The 18632-nt window shown below is 35.4% G+C and overlaps 1 protein-coding gene across 1 annotated transcript in view; it reads right to left on the reverse strand.

Moving 5' to 3' along the window:
• Positions 1-10486: 10486 nt before the first annotated feature.
• The window catches only part of LOC111048902 (neprilysin-1), a 49243-nt gene continuing 41097 nt past the window's right edge, over positions 10487-18632 (reverse strand). The window contains exons 12-15 of the mRNA XM_039441207.1: positions 17624-17789; positions 16053-16172; positions 12202-12398; positions 10487-10699 (exon numbers count right to left, since the gene is read on the reverse strand). Of these exons, the coding sequence (XP_039297141.1) occupies positions 10487-10699; positions 12202-12398; positions 16053-16172; positions 17624-17789 (696 nt within the window). The remainder of the gene's footprint in view (positions 10700-12201; positions 12399-16052; positions 16173-17623; positions 17790-18632) is intronic.

An 18632-nucleotide genomic window follows, 5' to 3' on the forward strand; every position in this document is an offset into this window, starting at 1 on the left:
AGTAGCGCGGCTGGATACGAACTGAGTGTGTGGGAATTTCAGAGCTGTTATACTATGAGGGTTTGGGGTGAGAGAATGTTTAGGTTAGGGGTGGAAGGGGTGGGAATCAGAAAGAAAAAGTGGTAGAAGGAGAAGGGGCAGTGGCGGTAGTCGGAGCGGGAAGGTCTAAGAAGAAGAAGGAGAATAGTGAGTGTGGGAATTTGCGGGCTATACAGTGAATGAATGTGTTGTTAGAGAGAGAGTGAGAGAGAGAAACAGGTGTTATACTATGGTGTGTGAGTTAAGTGGGGTGAAGAAGAGATAGAAGAAGAAGACTAAGAAAAGGAGAGAGTGACAAGAAGAAGAAGAAGAAGAAGAAGAAGAAGAAGAAGAAGAAGAAGTAAAAGGCTGAAGAAGAAGATTGCCAGAAAGGGGAGGTAGGGGCCAGTCGTGGGAAAGTGAATGAAGGTATAAAAAAAGGTCTCACGCATAAATTGTGTGCAAGAGAGAGAGAGAGAGATAACAATGAAGGCATTTTCAAAGTCAGAAGCGGTCATTCTTGTATACTCGTATATAACTATATTCACAGGTGTGTGGAGTATTTATCATATATATACTAGGGAGCACGTTGTATTTATAAATGGTGACCTACTGGTGTTACACAGAAGGATAGATAGTGAGTGAGAGAAGCAATATAATAAGTGTGAGAGAGAGAAGGAAATATAGTTGATAGGGGAGTCATATCCGGCCTTGATACCGGAAGCACTATAGTGGTAACATTCCCTCTTTTTCTGCTATAGTGAGGTCCACGTTATAATGGCAGTGGATAAAGATAGGAGAACAACGTTGCCGATCCTCTGTCTTGTCAATGCCTTCTACAGACGGTAGCTGATACAGGTTTATTGATGTAATATTAACTGTTTATTCTCGTCTAAAATAATCAGTTATATCTTATTGAGCAAGAAATTATATTTTTCAATAATTTCAAAATGTAGATGCAATATTTTGTTAATCAATTATTAATTATTATACATTGTTAATAGACAATCTGGCGACAGAGCAAAGCGAGAAAGAGATAGCGCTATCCTCTTTGGTGAATGATAGACAGGGATAGCAATACCATTGCTAATCAAACACTGCCATTATAACGTGGACCTCACTAAAGAACAAGAACAACCACAACATGATACAGTATCAACACAATATGATACAGTATCATCTCAACTTGATACACAACACTATGATTTGATACATTCGCTATCTGCTTTGTGGAATGATAGACGAGGATAGCAACACCAATGTTAATCAAATACTGTCATTATAACGTGGACCTCACTATAGAACAAGAACAACCACAACATGATACAGTATCAACACAATATGATACAGTATCATCTCAACTTGATACACAACACTATGATTTGATACATCCGCTATCTTTAGAAGCATGGATGATGATTATTATAATATTATCTGCATAAGGAATTCGGTCAGTCCAAAATTATCCTTAGTTCAACGTTAAAAAAGGGCTGCAAAGTATGGCTTTGAAAGCAGTATTAACTATTATAGTGTGGCCCTCGTTATAGTAACAGTAGAGAGAGAGAGAGAGAGAGAGAGAGAGAGTGAGAGAGAGAGAGATAGAAGAATTGTGTTGTCGATTTTCTGCCTTATAAAGAGGATAGCTGATACATAGCTGATAGCTTTTATTAAATGCTCATTCTCTTTTGAAATAACCAATAATATTCTATTTGCAAAGAAAATAATAATTTCTTCAAGCATTGAATTATTAATTTTCATAGGTAGAGATTAGATATTTTTTGAATCTATCTATCTATATATATATATAGCACATAACAGAAGACACTTTAAAGTTGGTAATATAAATTAAAACAGGAGACACGATATAAATAGATTGAAAACACTTAAAAACTTACATTAGAAATGGGGGAAATTTTCGGAGACTGTGTCTCCTTTCTCAAACCAGAGAAAGGAGAAAGGAGAAAGGAGAGTTGAGAAAGGAGACACAGTCTCCGAAAATTTCCCCCATTTCTAATGTAAGTTTTTAAGTGTTTTCAATCTATTTATACCGTGTCTCCTGTTTTAATTTATATATACATATATATATATATATATATATATATATATATATATATATATATATAAGTGAAATGGCATTCACTCACTCGCAGAACTAAAAATCTACCGGACCAAAAACGTTCAAATTTGGTAGGTATGTTCAGTTGGCCCTTTAGAGGCGCACTAACAACGCATTTGAAAAAAATTCCAAAGATACGCCCAAAATCTGCGTTCTTTAGAGTTTTCTCAGCATTATCGAGAATAAATGAACAGAAAATGTTCAAATTCATTACAGAAGCTCAGCTAGAGTGTAATAATATTGTGTTAGAGGGAATTTGCAATAACGTCAAAGATACGCCCAAAATTAGCGTTTATTTTTTTGATTTTTCTCAGATTTATCGAGAACAAATGAACAGAAATTGTTCAAATTTAGTACAGAAGCTCAGCTAGGGCGTAATAATGTTGTGTTACAAGGAATTCAAAATAAAGTCAAAGATACGCCCAAAATCTGCGTTTTTTTTTTTGCTCTTTCTCAGCTTTATCGAGAACAAATGAACAGAAAATGTTCAAATTCACTACAGAAGCTCAGCTGGGGTGTAATAATGTTGTGTTAGAAGGAATTTGAAATAACGCCAAAGATACGCCCAAAATTAGCGGTTTTTTGCGTTTTCTCAGTTTCTCATCAATTAATAGACAGACAATGTTCAAATTTGGTACAGAGGTTTAGCTAGGGTCAGAGAAAACTCCTATAATTAGGAGTTTACTGCTATTACTGCTATTATTAATTCTGTGCTAGGGTCTAAAAATTTTGTGATGAGGTGACTTTGATATTTCATCAAAGATACGCCCAAAATCAGCGTTTTTCTCAGTACTTTGACTTTCTAATGGAATTAAGCATGCTCAAATGAAAAATGCAGGCGAGCGAAGCGAGCCTGCTGATCTCATTTTTTTACGATCCAGTCGGGGTCCAGGGAGCGAAGCCACCTTGCTAGACGGGTATGGCGAGCGAAGCGAGCCTGACGGCTAGTTAATTATATATCTACATTGTTGTAGTACGCTGTGGGAACAGTGCGGAGGTGGTAAAGGATAGCGCTATATGCTTTGTGGAATAATAGACAAGGATAGCAATACCATTGCTAATCAAGTGCTGCCATTATAACGTGGACCTCAATATAGATTGATTGATTGATTGATGATTGATTGATTGAGTACTTTATTTATGTAGATTACGATATATACTGTCTTATACACTTATATACAATAGCTTACAATACAGCAAAATTATAGATGAATTTACATGATATAGACTAAGAAAATAATTATTGAACTGTATATGATATGAAAAAGCAATTTGTAATATAATAACTATAGATAATAATTAAATTGTTATGCATCTACATAAATTGGCGGAGCTTTGGACATATCAATGTCCATTCTTCGGAAAGAATATTAAAAATATCCTCCCCACTAACTCTTTACCAAATAGATAGGAAATTATAATACAGGTAGGCCTACCACTAAAGTCCGTGGGAATTTACCCCATCACATTGTTATATATGTGTACAGCGGGTCCCTTTCAGAACACCTTTACAATTTTGTTCTTCATCTTCTTCTTCCCCTTCTCCTTCTAGGCCATCTGTTCGAGCCCCCATGTGACAAAGAGGGAGTTAGAAAGAAACTGAAGGCAGATTGAGAGTTACGTATGGTGGAGTATATACATGTATTCTGTACATACACTCTCTATATAATATATACTATGAAAGGGAAAGAACTCTGCTGACCCAAATTCCCACGCTCAAAAATTCCCATGCATCGCCCCTATACTATCAACATTCTATTATCTATATAGTGTGTGCTATATATGTAGCAGTGTGTATATAAATAACCAGATATATACAGATATATGAAAGGCGTTTTGCGGTCATTATACCTGGCACATGGTGAAAAGGGAATACTAGAGTCTAATAAACCCCTATGTTATAATTATTTTATTATCAGCTGTTAATTTGAGGTTACCGACCGTTTCTTTCTAGACCTATTGTTTCATCTTCTTTTTGTTCTTGTTCTTGTTCTTGTTCTTCTTCTTCTTCTTCTTCTTCTTCTTCTTCTTCTTCTTCTTTTTCTTCTTCTTCTTCGTCTTCTTCTTCTCCTTCATCTTCTTCTCCTTCTTCATCTTCTTCTCCCTCTCTATCAGCCTCATTGATATGTCCAAAGCTCCGCCAATTTATGTAGATGCATAACAATATAATTATTATCTATAGTTATTATATTACAAATTGCTTTTTCATATCATATACAGTTCAATAATTATTTTCTTAGTCTATATTATGTAAATTCATCTATAATGCTGCTGTATTGTGAGCTATTGTATATAAGTGTATAAGCCAGTATATATTGTAATCTACATAAATAAAGTACTCAATCAATCAATCATCTTCTTCTCCTTCTTCATCTTCTTCTCCATCTCTATCAGCCTCATCAGGCATTGTCTTGTCTTGGATTCTCAACCAATATTATCAAAATAATTTTCAAAGGAGCTCAGGATATTTCTCAAGGACATAGAATTTTTGGGAGGATAGAATCACTACCAATTATCTAAAAAATTCTCAAGGAGGCTGAGGATATTCATCAAGGACATAGAATTTCTGAAAGAATATAATTTTAAGGGCCGGTTTCTGAGCTCGGGATTTAGCTAAGTTCTAGACTTTAAACAGCTGGAGTCAGAAAATTAGCTATCCAAAACGGGGCGTAGTCGTAGCTTTTATAACAGTAGTCACAGTTTTTATTTTCTCATTTCTATAATATTGGAAACGTTTTTCCTTAGCCAGTATATATTGTAATCTACATAAATAAAGTACTCAATCAATCAATCAATCAGCCTCATCAGCCATTGTCTTGTCTTGGATTCTCAACCAATATTATCAAAATAATTTTCAAAGGAGCTCAGGATATTTCTCAAGGACATAGAGTTTTTAAAAGGATAGAATTACAACCAATTATCTAAAAAATTCTCAAGGAAGCTGAGGATGTTCAAGGACATCGAATTACTTAAAGAATATAATTTTTTAAGGGCCGGTTTCTGAGCTCGGGATTTAGCTAAGTTCTAGACTTTAAACAGCTGGAGTCAGAAAATTAGTTTCCAAAACGGGGTGTAGTCGCAGCTTTCATAACAGTAGTTGCAGTTTTTATTTTCTCATTTCTATAATATTGGAAACGTTTTTCCTTGATGAAATTAAACATTTCCAAAGAATTCAAAATAGCTGAAACTTTACACTATTTTCGCCACACTGCACAGAAAGCAGCTGTTTTCCAGTCCCTACGTAGATCTGAAAGACCTTGTTTGCAGACGACTCTCGTCTGACGTCGGAAAAGGCTTTCTTTCTGGCCTAGACCGGAAAACGTACTCTTTCTAGCCGCTAAAATGGAAGTCCGTAGTTAATAAGTCATCCGCTAGATCGGGCGAGTGTCCACTTTTTTCATCAGCTGAAGTCGCCATGATTTCAGTTCGAATCTCTAATCAAACTAATTCAGCATTCGCTTCGCAATCATTTTTATTCAATTATTTATTGTTGATTAGCGCATTCCGATTTTTCAAAAATGCTTGAAGATGACGACACCTGTGATATTCCAAGTGAAATTTTAAAAGAATCTGAAATCCTGACTACAAATCTTCTACCACTAAAATCAAGAGATAGGTACGATAACTTAATGAGTATTCTTTATTTTGTATTCTTTATTTATTTTGTCAGCAATACCTGTAGTGTGGCAAAAAATATCGTTCGCACCACGGGCAAAAATGTTTTCCCGGCTCTCAATCTTTTCTAGTCCTTGGCCTACGGCCTCGGACTTGAAAACTGATTTCGATCCGGAAAAATCTCATTTTTCTGCTCTAGGTGCGAAATATACTATTTCTCTTAATTTTATTTGACAATGACTTTGACAATGACCATGACAACGCCCCGTTTTGGGAAGCCAATTTTCTTACTCCAGCTGTTTAAAGTCTAGAACTTGGCCAAATACCGAGCTCGGAAACTGGCCCTTAGACTTCAATAATCTAAATAGTTTTCAAGGAAATCAAGGACATAGAATTTTTGAAAGGATAGAATTCTTATACTAAAAAACACAGATAATAAGTTTCAATAACAACACTTTTTTGCAATCATAATACTTTTATTAGAAAATTCATATTTTTCTTGCTTACTCAAATCTAGTGTCTTTCACATACACTTGCTCTGGGTATACAAATATAAACTGTTCATTATTTTTATGTTAAATTTTATAATAATTCAATTTATTATTATCAATAGTATTTCTTCTTTGTACTAGACTAGAATGTCACCTAATAGTCAGGTCCACGTTATAATGGCAGTGGACAACAGAGTTGCCGATTCTCAGCCTTGCCACTGCCTTCTATAGAGGAAAGCTGATACCAGTATATCTGATGTAAATATTTTATCTTGTTAAAAATACTCAATGATATTTTATTAGTCAAGAAATTATATTTCCCAATGGTTGTAAATGGAAGATTCTTATAATATTATTGAGATTGAATATTTTGTAATAATTAATATATCTACATTGTTGTAGTATGATGTGGGAACAGTGCGGAGGTGGTAGAGTATAGCGCTATCTGCTTTGTCAAATGATAGACAAGGATAGCAACACAAATGTTAATCAAATATTGCCATTATAACGTGGACCTCACTATAGTTTCTCATTAAAAAACTGATTTTCAACACTGTGATAGACTTTTAAAGTGTGCACTGGATAATAAATAAATAATTATATCTTTTTTTCTGAACTATTATCAATAATAGTTCTATTTGCTTGTTTTATTTTTTAAATTGTATTCTTATCAATTATTTATTTTCAATGTGTATTGTACTCGCTTTTCATTCGGTTTTATCTTTATATTATTGTACTTATATTGCATAATATTTTTTGAGAATTTAAATTAGAAAAAAAGAGTAAGGGATTTTTAAAAGTCTAGAGTAATTTTTCAAGGATTATTTACAATAGCATGGTATATATAATATATATTATTTTATAGTGAGGTCCACGTTATAATGGCAGCGTAGAAAGATTGTCGAACAGTGTTGCCGATCCTCTACCTTGCCACTGCCTTCTATAGAGGATACCGGTATATCCTATGTAATATTAACTGTTCATTATTGTTTGAAATAATAAATTATATTTTATTTCTCAAGAAAATATATTATTCAATGGGTAATGAATTTTCATAATTGAGCTTAAATATTCTGTTCATTAATTATTATGTTTTTACATTGTTGAGAAACGATGTAGGAACAGTGCGTTGGTGGTAGAGGATAGCGCTATCTGCTTTGTGGAATGATAGACAAGGATAACAACACCATTGTTAATCAAATACTGCCATTATAACGTGGACCTCACTATAGAATATATTCTGGAAATGCGTAGAAGGTCAGGGTTCTGTTTAGAAGATCTAGAAGGTTTAGAAGATTCCAAACATGCTCCAAAATATTTATAATATTCATAGTTATTCATAGTCAGAGAAAATAGTTATTCATATTATCAATACAAGTTTTTTGAAATTTGTAGTTATCAGGGTTCTTTCACAAGGATTAAAACACTTTGAAAATGTTGATTGTAAACCATAATATCTTAATATTGTACTTTTAAAACAATATTATTACATAAAGATCCAGTTTCTAGGACTGTCATTAAATCTGAACCTATGGATTCAACATAAAGGCCAAGTTTCTAGGACTGTCATTAAATCTGAACCTAAGGATTTGATGGTGCATTAGATTTAATAAATGTCCCAGCAATCCGAACCCAAACCAATTATTGCGATAGTGAGGTCCATGTTACAATGGCAGTGGAGAAAGATAGGAGAACAACGTGGCCGATTCTCGACCATCTATAGAGGATAGTTGATACCGGTATATCGAATGTATTGTTAACGGTTCATTATTGTTTAGAATGATCTATAAATATATTATTTACGTCAAAAAATTTATCAAAGATTGAATAATAAAAATACATAGCACAATTGAGATTGAATATTTTGATGATTAATTATATTTCTAGATTGTTGTAATACGATGTGGGAACAGTGCAGAGGCAAGGTCTATTAAATACTGGTCATGACACTCATGTTCCTCATGGAGCGGCCATTTTATGGGGTCTTTATGGCAGTACATTTGAAAATCCAATCTAATTCAATTTGCTCGTAACAAAATTGTGCTCGTAACAAATATTCTAGTTCAGGTAATATATGAATTCAGGTTTTCAATTTTTTAATAGTGAAATTTCAATAATAAATGCTTCAATTATCCATTTATTTGTTATTAAAAATTGTTCTTATTCTTGTAACTCAAGGATTATGATTCAAAAGGCATTGGAACAAGACAGAAATATGCGAGGCCAATAATTCAAGAAGAGTTTCAAGTTCCCGATCAATTAAATTAAAAAATCATCAATTCAGTTCCTAGTTGGAATCTAAATATTATTATTCTGTCGGAACAATTTATTTTACAATTCAAGCTTTCCTTGAACAATATTACAAAATAACACATCAAGTTGTTCAATCCATAATGATAACAGCTGATAAATTTGAAAATTGGTGAACTGGGACCCCATAAAATGGCGATTTTGCAATGCATCACGGGATTGTGTCATGGATTGTTTATTAAATAGACCTTGTGCAGAGGTGGTGCAGGATAGCGCTCTCTGCTTTGCGAATGATAGACAAGGATAGCAACACCAATGATAATCAAATACTGACATTATAGCATGGTCCTCACTATAGAACAAGAACAACCACAACATGATACAGTATCAACACAATATGATACAGTATCATCCCAACTTGATACACAACACTATGATTTCATACGTTCGATATCTGCTTTGTGGAATGATAAACAAGGATAGCAACACCAATGATAATCAAATACTGACATTATAGCATGGACCTCACTATAGAACAAGAACAACCACAACATGATACAGTATCAACACAATATGATACAGTATCATCCCAACTTGATACACAACACTATGATTTGATACATTCGCTATCTGCTTTGTGGAATGATAAACAAGGATAGCAACACCAATGATAATCAAATACTGCCATTATAACGTGGACCTCACTATACTAAATTCACATATTGTAATCAATGACCAATAATTAGCATTAAAATTACACAATTATTGAAAAGTTACTATCACAACTACAGGATACAAATAATACAGAAATATACTATTAAACAATAGTTATTGCTTACACTAGGAACGGTATCTAGAATATATTAGATCAAGAAACATCAATAAAAATAATAAATCTAAGTATCCTTTTAAAATTGTTAAAAGAAACAATAGCATCAAGAAACATTTATGATTTGCGTGGGTCTATTACATAGTTGAACCACAAGAATTTGTGATTAAAAAGCCTTCTAATTTTAGATTGTAAAGGTCTTTTTAGACTGGATAAGAGTTTTTTCATTTATGAAGATTCAAATATATAAGACGGTTGACCTATGCTAAATATCAGTGCAAGAAGATATCCCCATGGCAAAGGAGCGTTATGTTGCAACAATGTGAGTGTTAACTGAAGCCGATAGTCCTAGTAGTTGTTTTTGGTGAAGCTATGTGACGCTGGTAGTCTCTCATACTGTGCCCTTCTTACACTCTTACACTCCCAACAACACACTAATAATAGACAGTGTATAGGGTGTCTATGTTGCAAATGTGACTGTTAACTGAAGCCGATAGTCCTAGTAGTTGTTTTTGGTGAAGCTATGTGACGCTGGTAGTCTCTCATACTGTGCCCTTCTTACACTCCCAACAACACACTAATAATAGACAGTAGTCGACAGTAATAGATTCAAAATGTGGAATCCTATACTATGGGATATCTTCTTATGCTATCTTTTCTTTATAGTATCACCACAATATGATATGGTATCAACACAATATTATGATATAGTATCAACACAATATTATGTGCCAAAATCAAGGAATTGAAGAAGTTTTGGGCAATTGCCTGTTTCTCTTTCCAAATATCGTGTTCTAATAAATAAATAGATAAATGAATAAATAAATATGATATAGTATCAACACAATATGATACAGTATCTTCTCAACTTGATACACATCACCATGATTTGATACAAAACATCCAAACTTTGAATGATACTGACCAATGGGAGCACAGCCATCCTGGAGACACTCTTGAGCTATACCAGCAATGACAGTGTCACCACAATATGATACAGTATCATCTCAACTTGATACACAACACCATGGTTTGATACAAAGCTTCCAAATTGAATTGATAGGATATCTTCTGATGCTATCTTTTCTCTCTATGATATTACCAATACAGTACTCTTATGTAATTCCCAATCTTATGCTCTATGTTACTATGTAGTAAGGTGCGAGGTTAAGCTACGTACTTGCTGTTTGAGAGTGGAATGGTGACCCGCACAGGGCCGGGAGAGTGAACACCGGAGCGGACTTTGTTCAGGGCCTCTTCAGGTCTCATGGTTCCACACCATATTTGGGCATAGTTGAGGAAGAACAGCTGATTGTGAGTCAAATTGATGCCTGGCAGAAGAGCTTCCTCTCCGTTCTTTGCCACCCACTTGCGGTAGGCCTGCGCACAACACACAGGAAACTTGAAATACACATTCAAATTCAAATGAATTATTTTGTCAGACATTCACACTGTATAAGCTCGTCATATAATCACAAAAGTGCAGTGTACATGATATTCTAATTGGCCGAGGGAAGTGAGGTTCAAGATTCAAGTCGACGGTTTTGCATTTCTCTTTATGTGTTTATGTATGTTTTTTATGTTGTATGTCCTGCATTTACAGCGGAATGGTGCATTGGATTTTCATGAAACTTTACAGGAATGTTCCTTCTACTTTGCTTGCCCTATTACCATAGGTAAGGAAAGTATTGCTTTCCGAAAAAAATTAAGGTACCCCAATTTCAAAATTTCTATACGTTTCAAGGTCCCCTGAGTCAAAATGAGTGGTTTTTGGGTATTGGTCTGTATCTGTGTGTTTTTTTTTCGATTTCGATCAAATTCATACCTTGAATAGTCATTGATGAGCTCTATGAGCTGCCACAAGTCTAATATCTGTAAAAATTTCAGGAGCTCCGCCCCATCTATGCAAAGTTTGATTTTAAATTCCCAATTATCAGGCTTCAGATACAATTTTTAAAAAAATCAAATGGAAAAGATTAAGCATGGAAATCTCTACAATTAATGTTCAGTAACATTTCCCCTAAAATTGAGAATAAGCTTGAAATTCGAAAAAATGGATTACTCAAATGCAAATTGTTGGCAACTGTTGATTCTATTAAATCATTCACTATGAAGTGATAGCAGACCTCGTGTGTTTCCAGCGTTATTGTCCTGTCACCAGCTGGCTCAGATCTTTGAGTATTAGACTTGAGATGCGCAGGTACACTAGTGTCAGGTGATCAATTTTCATAACGGCAAGGAAAGTTGTGTGAGTGCACCATACCAGATTTTTTGAATTGCGCATCGATGTATCTTCAAGGTTTTTTTAAATTTTCAAGTTTAAGGTTTATATAAGAGGAAAAGAGTTTACTTCATACAGCAATATTACGTCAAGAGCTGCAATGACACATGCAATTTATAACTGAGAGTAACATAGTACTTTCTCTCAACCTTTCTCTGCTTTCAATTCTGGCTGGGTCAGAGTTGACCAGAGTTACGGGTCGTATTGCCAGAATGTCTTGTAGGGAATTAGCTTTTGATGGTAGTAGCTTTTTATACAACAGATGATTAGCATAAACAAACCCAAACAGCCACTAGCCGTTTTCACACCGATATCTAACCGACACGAAAGGACAGAATTTACTCTTAGGCCCAACTCACACTTAGGCGACTCAGGTGGAGAAGAGACTGGACTCTAGTGGAGAGCATGTGTTTCCAAATGGTGACATTCAGACCAGTCGATTCTAGTCACCGCGACGTCAAAACACATGCTCACCACTAGAGTCCAGTCTCTTCTCCACCTGAGTCGCCTAAGTGTGAGTAGATCCTGATAGAATGGGTTGTGGTTTATAACTGCGTGGCGTATCTACTGTTTACAAAACTAGTTGTGAATAAATAAATACCCGGAACGACTGTTTGAGTCCGCCATTGTCAGCTATATTCTCGCCCTGTGTCATTTTGCCGTTGAGAAAATGGCCGACGTCGTCCAGTTTGTAGCGCGAGTACTGCTCTATGATGCACTGTGTGCGTCGGCGAAACTCCACTATAGTCGCGTTGTTCCACCACTGCTTCATGTTGCCTTCCTTGTCGAATTGACGACCTGAAACATAAAACACAACATGAAACACAACATAAAACACAACATGAAACACAACATAAAACACAAATGTTGCAATGTTAACCAAACTAAACTCAAAAATGTCTACCATTGCTTCATGTTGCCTTCTTTGTCGAATTGACGACCTGCAACATGCAAATAAAGTAATAAACTATAATCTGTACAAATTAACTAAGACTTGGAGGAATATGCGGCGGAGAGAAATGGAGGGAGATCAGCCAATGAGTAATAGGTAAAAGTGCAGTTGCCAATTTGTCAATTTGAGTCAGTCGATTGAAGGATTCCAGACAGGAAACTCCGTAAGTTTTACATGAGCGTTTGAATACTCACGAGAAATGAGAGGAATGCTGGCCGGTCAGAACGGCAACTTCGCAGCCGTTGTATCCCTACCTCTGTATGCCTTCTCTGCTGCGCATGTCGCTCCCAAGTCACAAGTTAATCTGTACAGAGTATAGTGACCCCCTGGATTGGAGAACTCGCTCGTGAACTGTTGTATTGTAATCTTTGAAACTCGCAACTTTCAATTGTACAGAGCTGCGGAAAATTATGGAAACAGCTGAATATTTCTCTCACGAAAAATTTAACATTATTTACAATATCCTGTTGAATAATGAATATACTCAACAGGATATTGTAAATAATGTCAAATTTTTAGGGGTACACATTGATCATCAACTGACCTGGGGAAAACACATTGATTATTTAAAAGCTAGGCTTTCAAGAGTCATCTATCTCATTGGACGTCTGAAGCAATGTGTGACTCCACATAGTGTGAGAGAATGGCTTACTTTGCGTTTTTTCAGTCCCTTATTAAATACTGTCTTCTTGTATGGGGCAATTCTCCGAGGGTTGCAGAGATATTGAGGTTGCAAAACAAAGTTGTTAGAGTTATCAATGCTTCAGGTCCCTTGGATCACTGTAAGCCTATATTTATAAAATTAAATATCAAGACTGTCATCAATCTTTACATCTTTGAACTTGCTGCTTACTCTTTAAAGAAATTACCAGAAACAACTCTTAATGAACATGTCCACTCACACAGCACACGTAATAGGGGTAAAATGAATTTCCAATATTGCAGATTAAGTAAATCTCTTAATAGTCACTGTATAATGTACAAAAAGGTTTACAATAGTTTGTTGGGGTCCATTAACAAATATGATAATATGACTTTTCTCAATAAATTGTATATTTGGCTGAGTGAAAATCCTTTCTATGACATTGAGGAATTCTTTGAGCATCCACATATAATTATTTGGTGTTAAGTATTAGAAGTGCTGAAGTGTTGTTTCAATCAATTCTGCTATTCAATTCCAAATTTTATTGTCTGTCCTGGTGTTATTTTTATAGTGCTTTTTATTTTTAATGTTTAAATTCTATATACATTATGTTTTTATTCACCTCGGCTTTAGACTAAGGACTATGCTCCGTTTTCATGACTTTGTCAATACATGTATAATATTGTGAACGACAATAAAAACATTTGATTTGATTTGACAAGAATAATTCGACAGTAGGTTTCATTGTGGGTCCGATTTGAAATGAAAAATTACCCTACAAGGATTACTCTGTCGCTTCAACATCTTTATCCCTTATATGGATACAAATTAAACTCTTTCGAGGAGGTGGTCATATGATCATGATTCCGATACAGACTTCCAAGAGAAAATGAATGGCAGAAAACCGCACATTGATATCTCAACCCGTATCAGTTTGTTGATGTAAAAGTTGTGAATTATGTTGCATATTAACCAGCTGGAATCATGTGTCAGCACATGAAGGACTGTCTGTGTGATAGCTCCCAAATAGCCTGAAGGAGCATTTTCGTTCTGCGTAAACTTCCGCAGTTGAGTTGTTGACATTCATATTGTCCAAATTTCAAGTGTGCTAAAACAGCTGACAAAATACTTTTTAATCTTTATTATTCAAGAATCAAACATTTCTAATAATAAATCAACATATTGCTATTAAAAAGTATAAACTCAACCTCTCCCATTAAAACATAGTTGAACATAATCTAAATATGAAGAAAATAAAAATCTCTGTACCCTTTTTTTTAAATATTTTATCACAACATGTTTCGGTCATTTAACATGTTTCTTACAGGGAGAGAAAGATAAGAAGTAAGAGGATGTAACTAAGAAGGTGAGAAAAAGAAAAAGAGCAGAATACACGAACAGTAACGAAGTAGTGATATCAAAACAATTGCCTCAAGTGAAATAATGATCTGTGATCTGGTTTTCAATTATTATCGCTTTGAAATGCGGCAGCATTATTTGCAATAATTGTGATAGGTAATAATTCTGATAGGGTAATTGCAAGCAGAAAATAGTTATTTGTGCAACTAGTGCGCAAAGTGACAGTTTGCTGCACCGAAAGAAACGTTTATGAGGGTGGAATGGTTTCTTGAGTGCAGCAAACAAACTTTGCACACGTATTTCACATTAAGTTTTTCCTACAGTTACCATTGAATATGAGAAGTGGTTGATTATGGGTAAAATGATGGCTGAAATCCATCAAATGTTTGTCTGTATAAATTAATAACAACTTTAATTTATTTTAAACTTGATAATCCAATTGAAAATTAATAATCGATAATTCATTCAAATTAAAAATTAAATCAATCCAACTAATTTGAAAATTTGAATAAATCTTAATTTCTAAAAATGTAACCGGCTGCTGTGCAATAACCGGGCTTTAGTATTAAGAGTGCGCAAAGTAATACTTTGCGCACTAGAGCGGAAAAGTGATTCTTTGCGTTCTGAAACCAGTGCCGGAATGGTCACTTTTCAACGTAGCTGTAGGAAAAACCTATTAATAGCTATTCGGTTGAAAGGTAGATAGAGGTGGTTCGCTTAATTTCAAAGCATGCTTTTATTTTTTTTTAATTGATTGAACATGATCTTTTAGGTTATTTAGACAAATTGAAATCTACCCGATCTGAGATTCTCTCCCTGTCGTGGTCGAGGACGGTATTTACGCACTAACGAAAACCCAGCTTAAGCTAATGTTATGAATGGAAAAACTATTGTAATTGCATGCAATGAATTCTTCAGCGGACTAAATTATAAATCACGACAAATTTTTTCCCATGCACTTTCAATGTTACTTTTTGTGTAGTTAAGAAGTTGATATTGTGGTAATTATTCATATTGAATGAAAAAGACTAAGAAGTTGTCAAAAAACCACTGATTTATTGATAATTAGAAAGACCGGTTTCGGTTATTACACCATTGTCAATCTCTGATAAACTCTGAGTTTGTTTATTCTGAGTTTGTTTACTCTGAGTTTATTCCATAAACTCTGAGTTTATCAGAGATTGACAATGGTGTAATAACCGAAACCGGTCTTTCTTATTATCAATAAATCAGTGGTTTTCTGACAACTTCTTAGTCTTTTTCATTCAACTTTCAATGTTACTTGTTATATCCTGAAAAAGGACGAAGGATTGAATCAATTTAGTTCTCTAACGAACTTGACCTGTAAAAAGGTTCGAAGAATACGTGCTGAAAATTTGAATCTGATCAATTCTTTCTAAAGTTATTGTGGAACATACAAACAGACGGACAACAACTTTGGCCTTGAGTTGAAAGTAAGAAGTCGCTGACGCTCGTTCAATTTATCAACAAATCCAACCTTTATCATCGAATCCGTGGGTCATCTCATGTCCAATGACAACTCCTATACCTCCATAGTTGAGCGACTTCGGAAAGTGCAGGCTGTAGAATGATGGCTGCAGTATGCCGGCTGGAAACACTGCAAACAAAATCACATTTATTTGAGATCAATCAAGGAATAATACATGAAAACAATGGACAAACATTGAAAATGTGAGACTGATCACATACTACTTACAGAACTAGCTTACCCAGCGAACTTCGTCAAAGTCAATGTATCTCATGTAAAACTTTATCTGGTGAATCATGAAATTTATCTGACATATTTCCATTTACATTCCAATACGGACTTCCTATGTGCTTGAAACTACCGTTTTAATACCAGTAAACAATTTTATAACAGAGTGACGTGTTTATTACAGCTGGTAAGTTTAGATGCTAAATCATATTATCACAACATGATCTTGAATCAAGACGATCTTCCCGTTCTACGTTAGCCGCTCGGCCGACAATTTCGAAAACATAGGTGTGTGAAATGGATTAATATATAATTATTATTGGCCCCCTATTAAAATTTCTGGTCAGAAACCATCCCCAATATTCACACAACATATTCCCAAAGTTTCATGCCGTTCTGTTGAGTAGTTTTCGAGTCTATAGGGAACAAACAAACAGACTTTCATTTTCATATATATATATATATATATATATAATATATATATATATATATATATATATATATATGTATATATATATATATATATGGATATTATACTCTTTCGTTTGACATAATCTATAACGGTGAGTATATTGTAATAAATTTCACAAAGAGTTGAAGAGTTGATAATAATTTAAGAACACTCTGTACGCATGTGAAGATCAAACTCTGAGAAAGGAGGCTGTGGAGGAAATGAGAAGAGGAGGAGAAGGTGTAAAATGAGGAAGAGGTGGTGGCGAAGGAGGAGGTAGAAGAAGAAGAAGGAAGCAGGAGCAGGATAAGGAAGGGGAGACGGAGAAGGAGAAGGAGCAAGAGAAGGAGAAGGTGAAGGAGGAGAAGGGGTCGATGTCAAACGAGGCAAACGACAGAAGAGTCCTGCGACAGTCGAGACTAGCGACGGTAGAGACCTGAGACATTCGAGGCCAGCGACGGTAGAGGACTCCTGAAAAAGAGGCCTCAAATGTCGCCTGCGTTAGGCGACAGTAGAGGCCTCTTTAATTTTTGTACAGCTCCGACAGTCGAGACCTGCGACGGTAGAGGACTCCTGAAAAAGAGGCCTCAAATGTCGCCTGCGTTAGGCGACAGTAGAGGACTCTTCAATTTTCGTACACTCCCGACAGTCGAGGCCTACGACCGTAGAGGACTGGAAAACAGTCCTCTACTGTCGTATGCGTCGACTGTCGTCGGCCTCGACTGACACGCCCCCAGGAGAAGACAGGGAAAGAAAAAGAAGAAGAAGAAGACGACGACGACAACGATGAAGAAGAAGAAGAAGAAGAAGAAGAAGAAGAAGAAGAAGAAGAAGAAGAAGAAGAAAAATAAGAAGAAGAAGAATGGGATGAGTGAATATTGAATGAGTGATAGTGACTCACCGATATCATTTTTGTTAGGGTTGTAGAAAGCGTTGACAATGGCCGGACCGTTGATGGCCCACCTATCCTTGTTGACGGGCTGGCCGAGGTTCTGCAGATTATGGCGTGCGTCGTACCGGTAAATGTTCAAAATGTTCACCAGGAATTCATCAGCTGTTATGTTCAACTGCAAAATAAACATTTTTTACTTTCCTTGCCCTATTACCACAGGTAAGGAAAGTATTGCTTTCCGAAAAAAATTAAGGTACCCCAATTTTTAAATTTCTATACGTTTCAAGGTCCCCCGAGTCCAAAAAATGGTTTTTGGGTATTGGTCTGTATGTGTGTGTGTGTGTGTGTGTGTGTGTTGTGTGTGTGTGTGGTGTGTGTGTGTGTGTGGTGTGTGTGTGTGTGTGTGTGTGGTGTGTGTGTGTGTATGAGTGTATGTGCGTCTGTGTACACGATATCTCATCTCCCAATTAACAGAATGACTTGAAATTAGGAACTTAAGGTCCTTTAACTATAAGGATCCGACACGAACAATTTCGATCAAATGCAATTCAAGATGGTGGCTAAAATGGCGAAAATGTTGTCAAAAACAGGGTTTTTCGTGATTTTCTCGGAAACGGCTCCAACGATTTTGATCAAATTCATACCTAGAATAGTCATCGATAAGCTCTATCAACTGCCACAAGTCCCATATCTGTAAAAATTTCAGGAGCTCCGCCCCATCAATGCAGATAGATTCCCAATTATCAGGCTTTAGATACAATTAAAACAAAAAAATCAAGTGGAGTAGATTGAGCATGAAAATCTCTACAATTAATGTTCAGTAACATTTTAACCTAAAATTGAAAATAAGCTTTAAATTCGAGAAAATGTGATTATTCAATTGCAAATTATTGTTGATTCTATTAAATCATTCACTATGAAGAGATAGCAGACCTCATGTATGTATCCAGCGTTATTGCCCTGTCACCAGCTGGCTCAAATATTTGAATAGTAGACTTGAGATGCACGGGAACACTAG

The sequence above is a fragment of the Nilaparvata lugens genome, chromosome 14, assembly GCF_014356525.2.
Source record: "Nilaparvata lugens isolate BPH chromosome 14, ASM1435652v1, whole genome shotgun sequence".
Taxonomy (NCBI): Eukaryota; Metazoa; Arthropoda; class Insecta; order Hemiptera; family Delphacidae; genus Nilaparvata; species Nilaparvata lugens.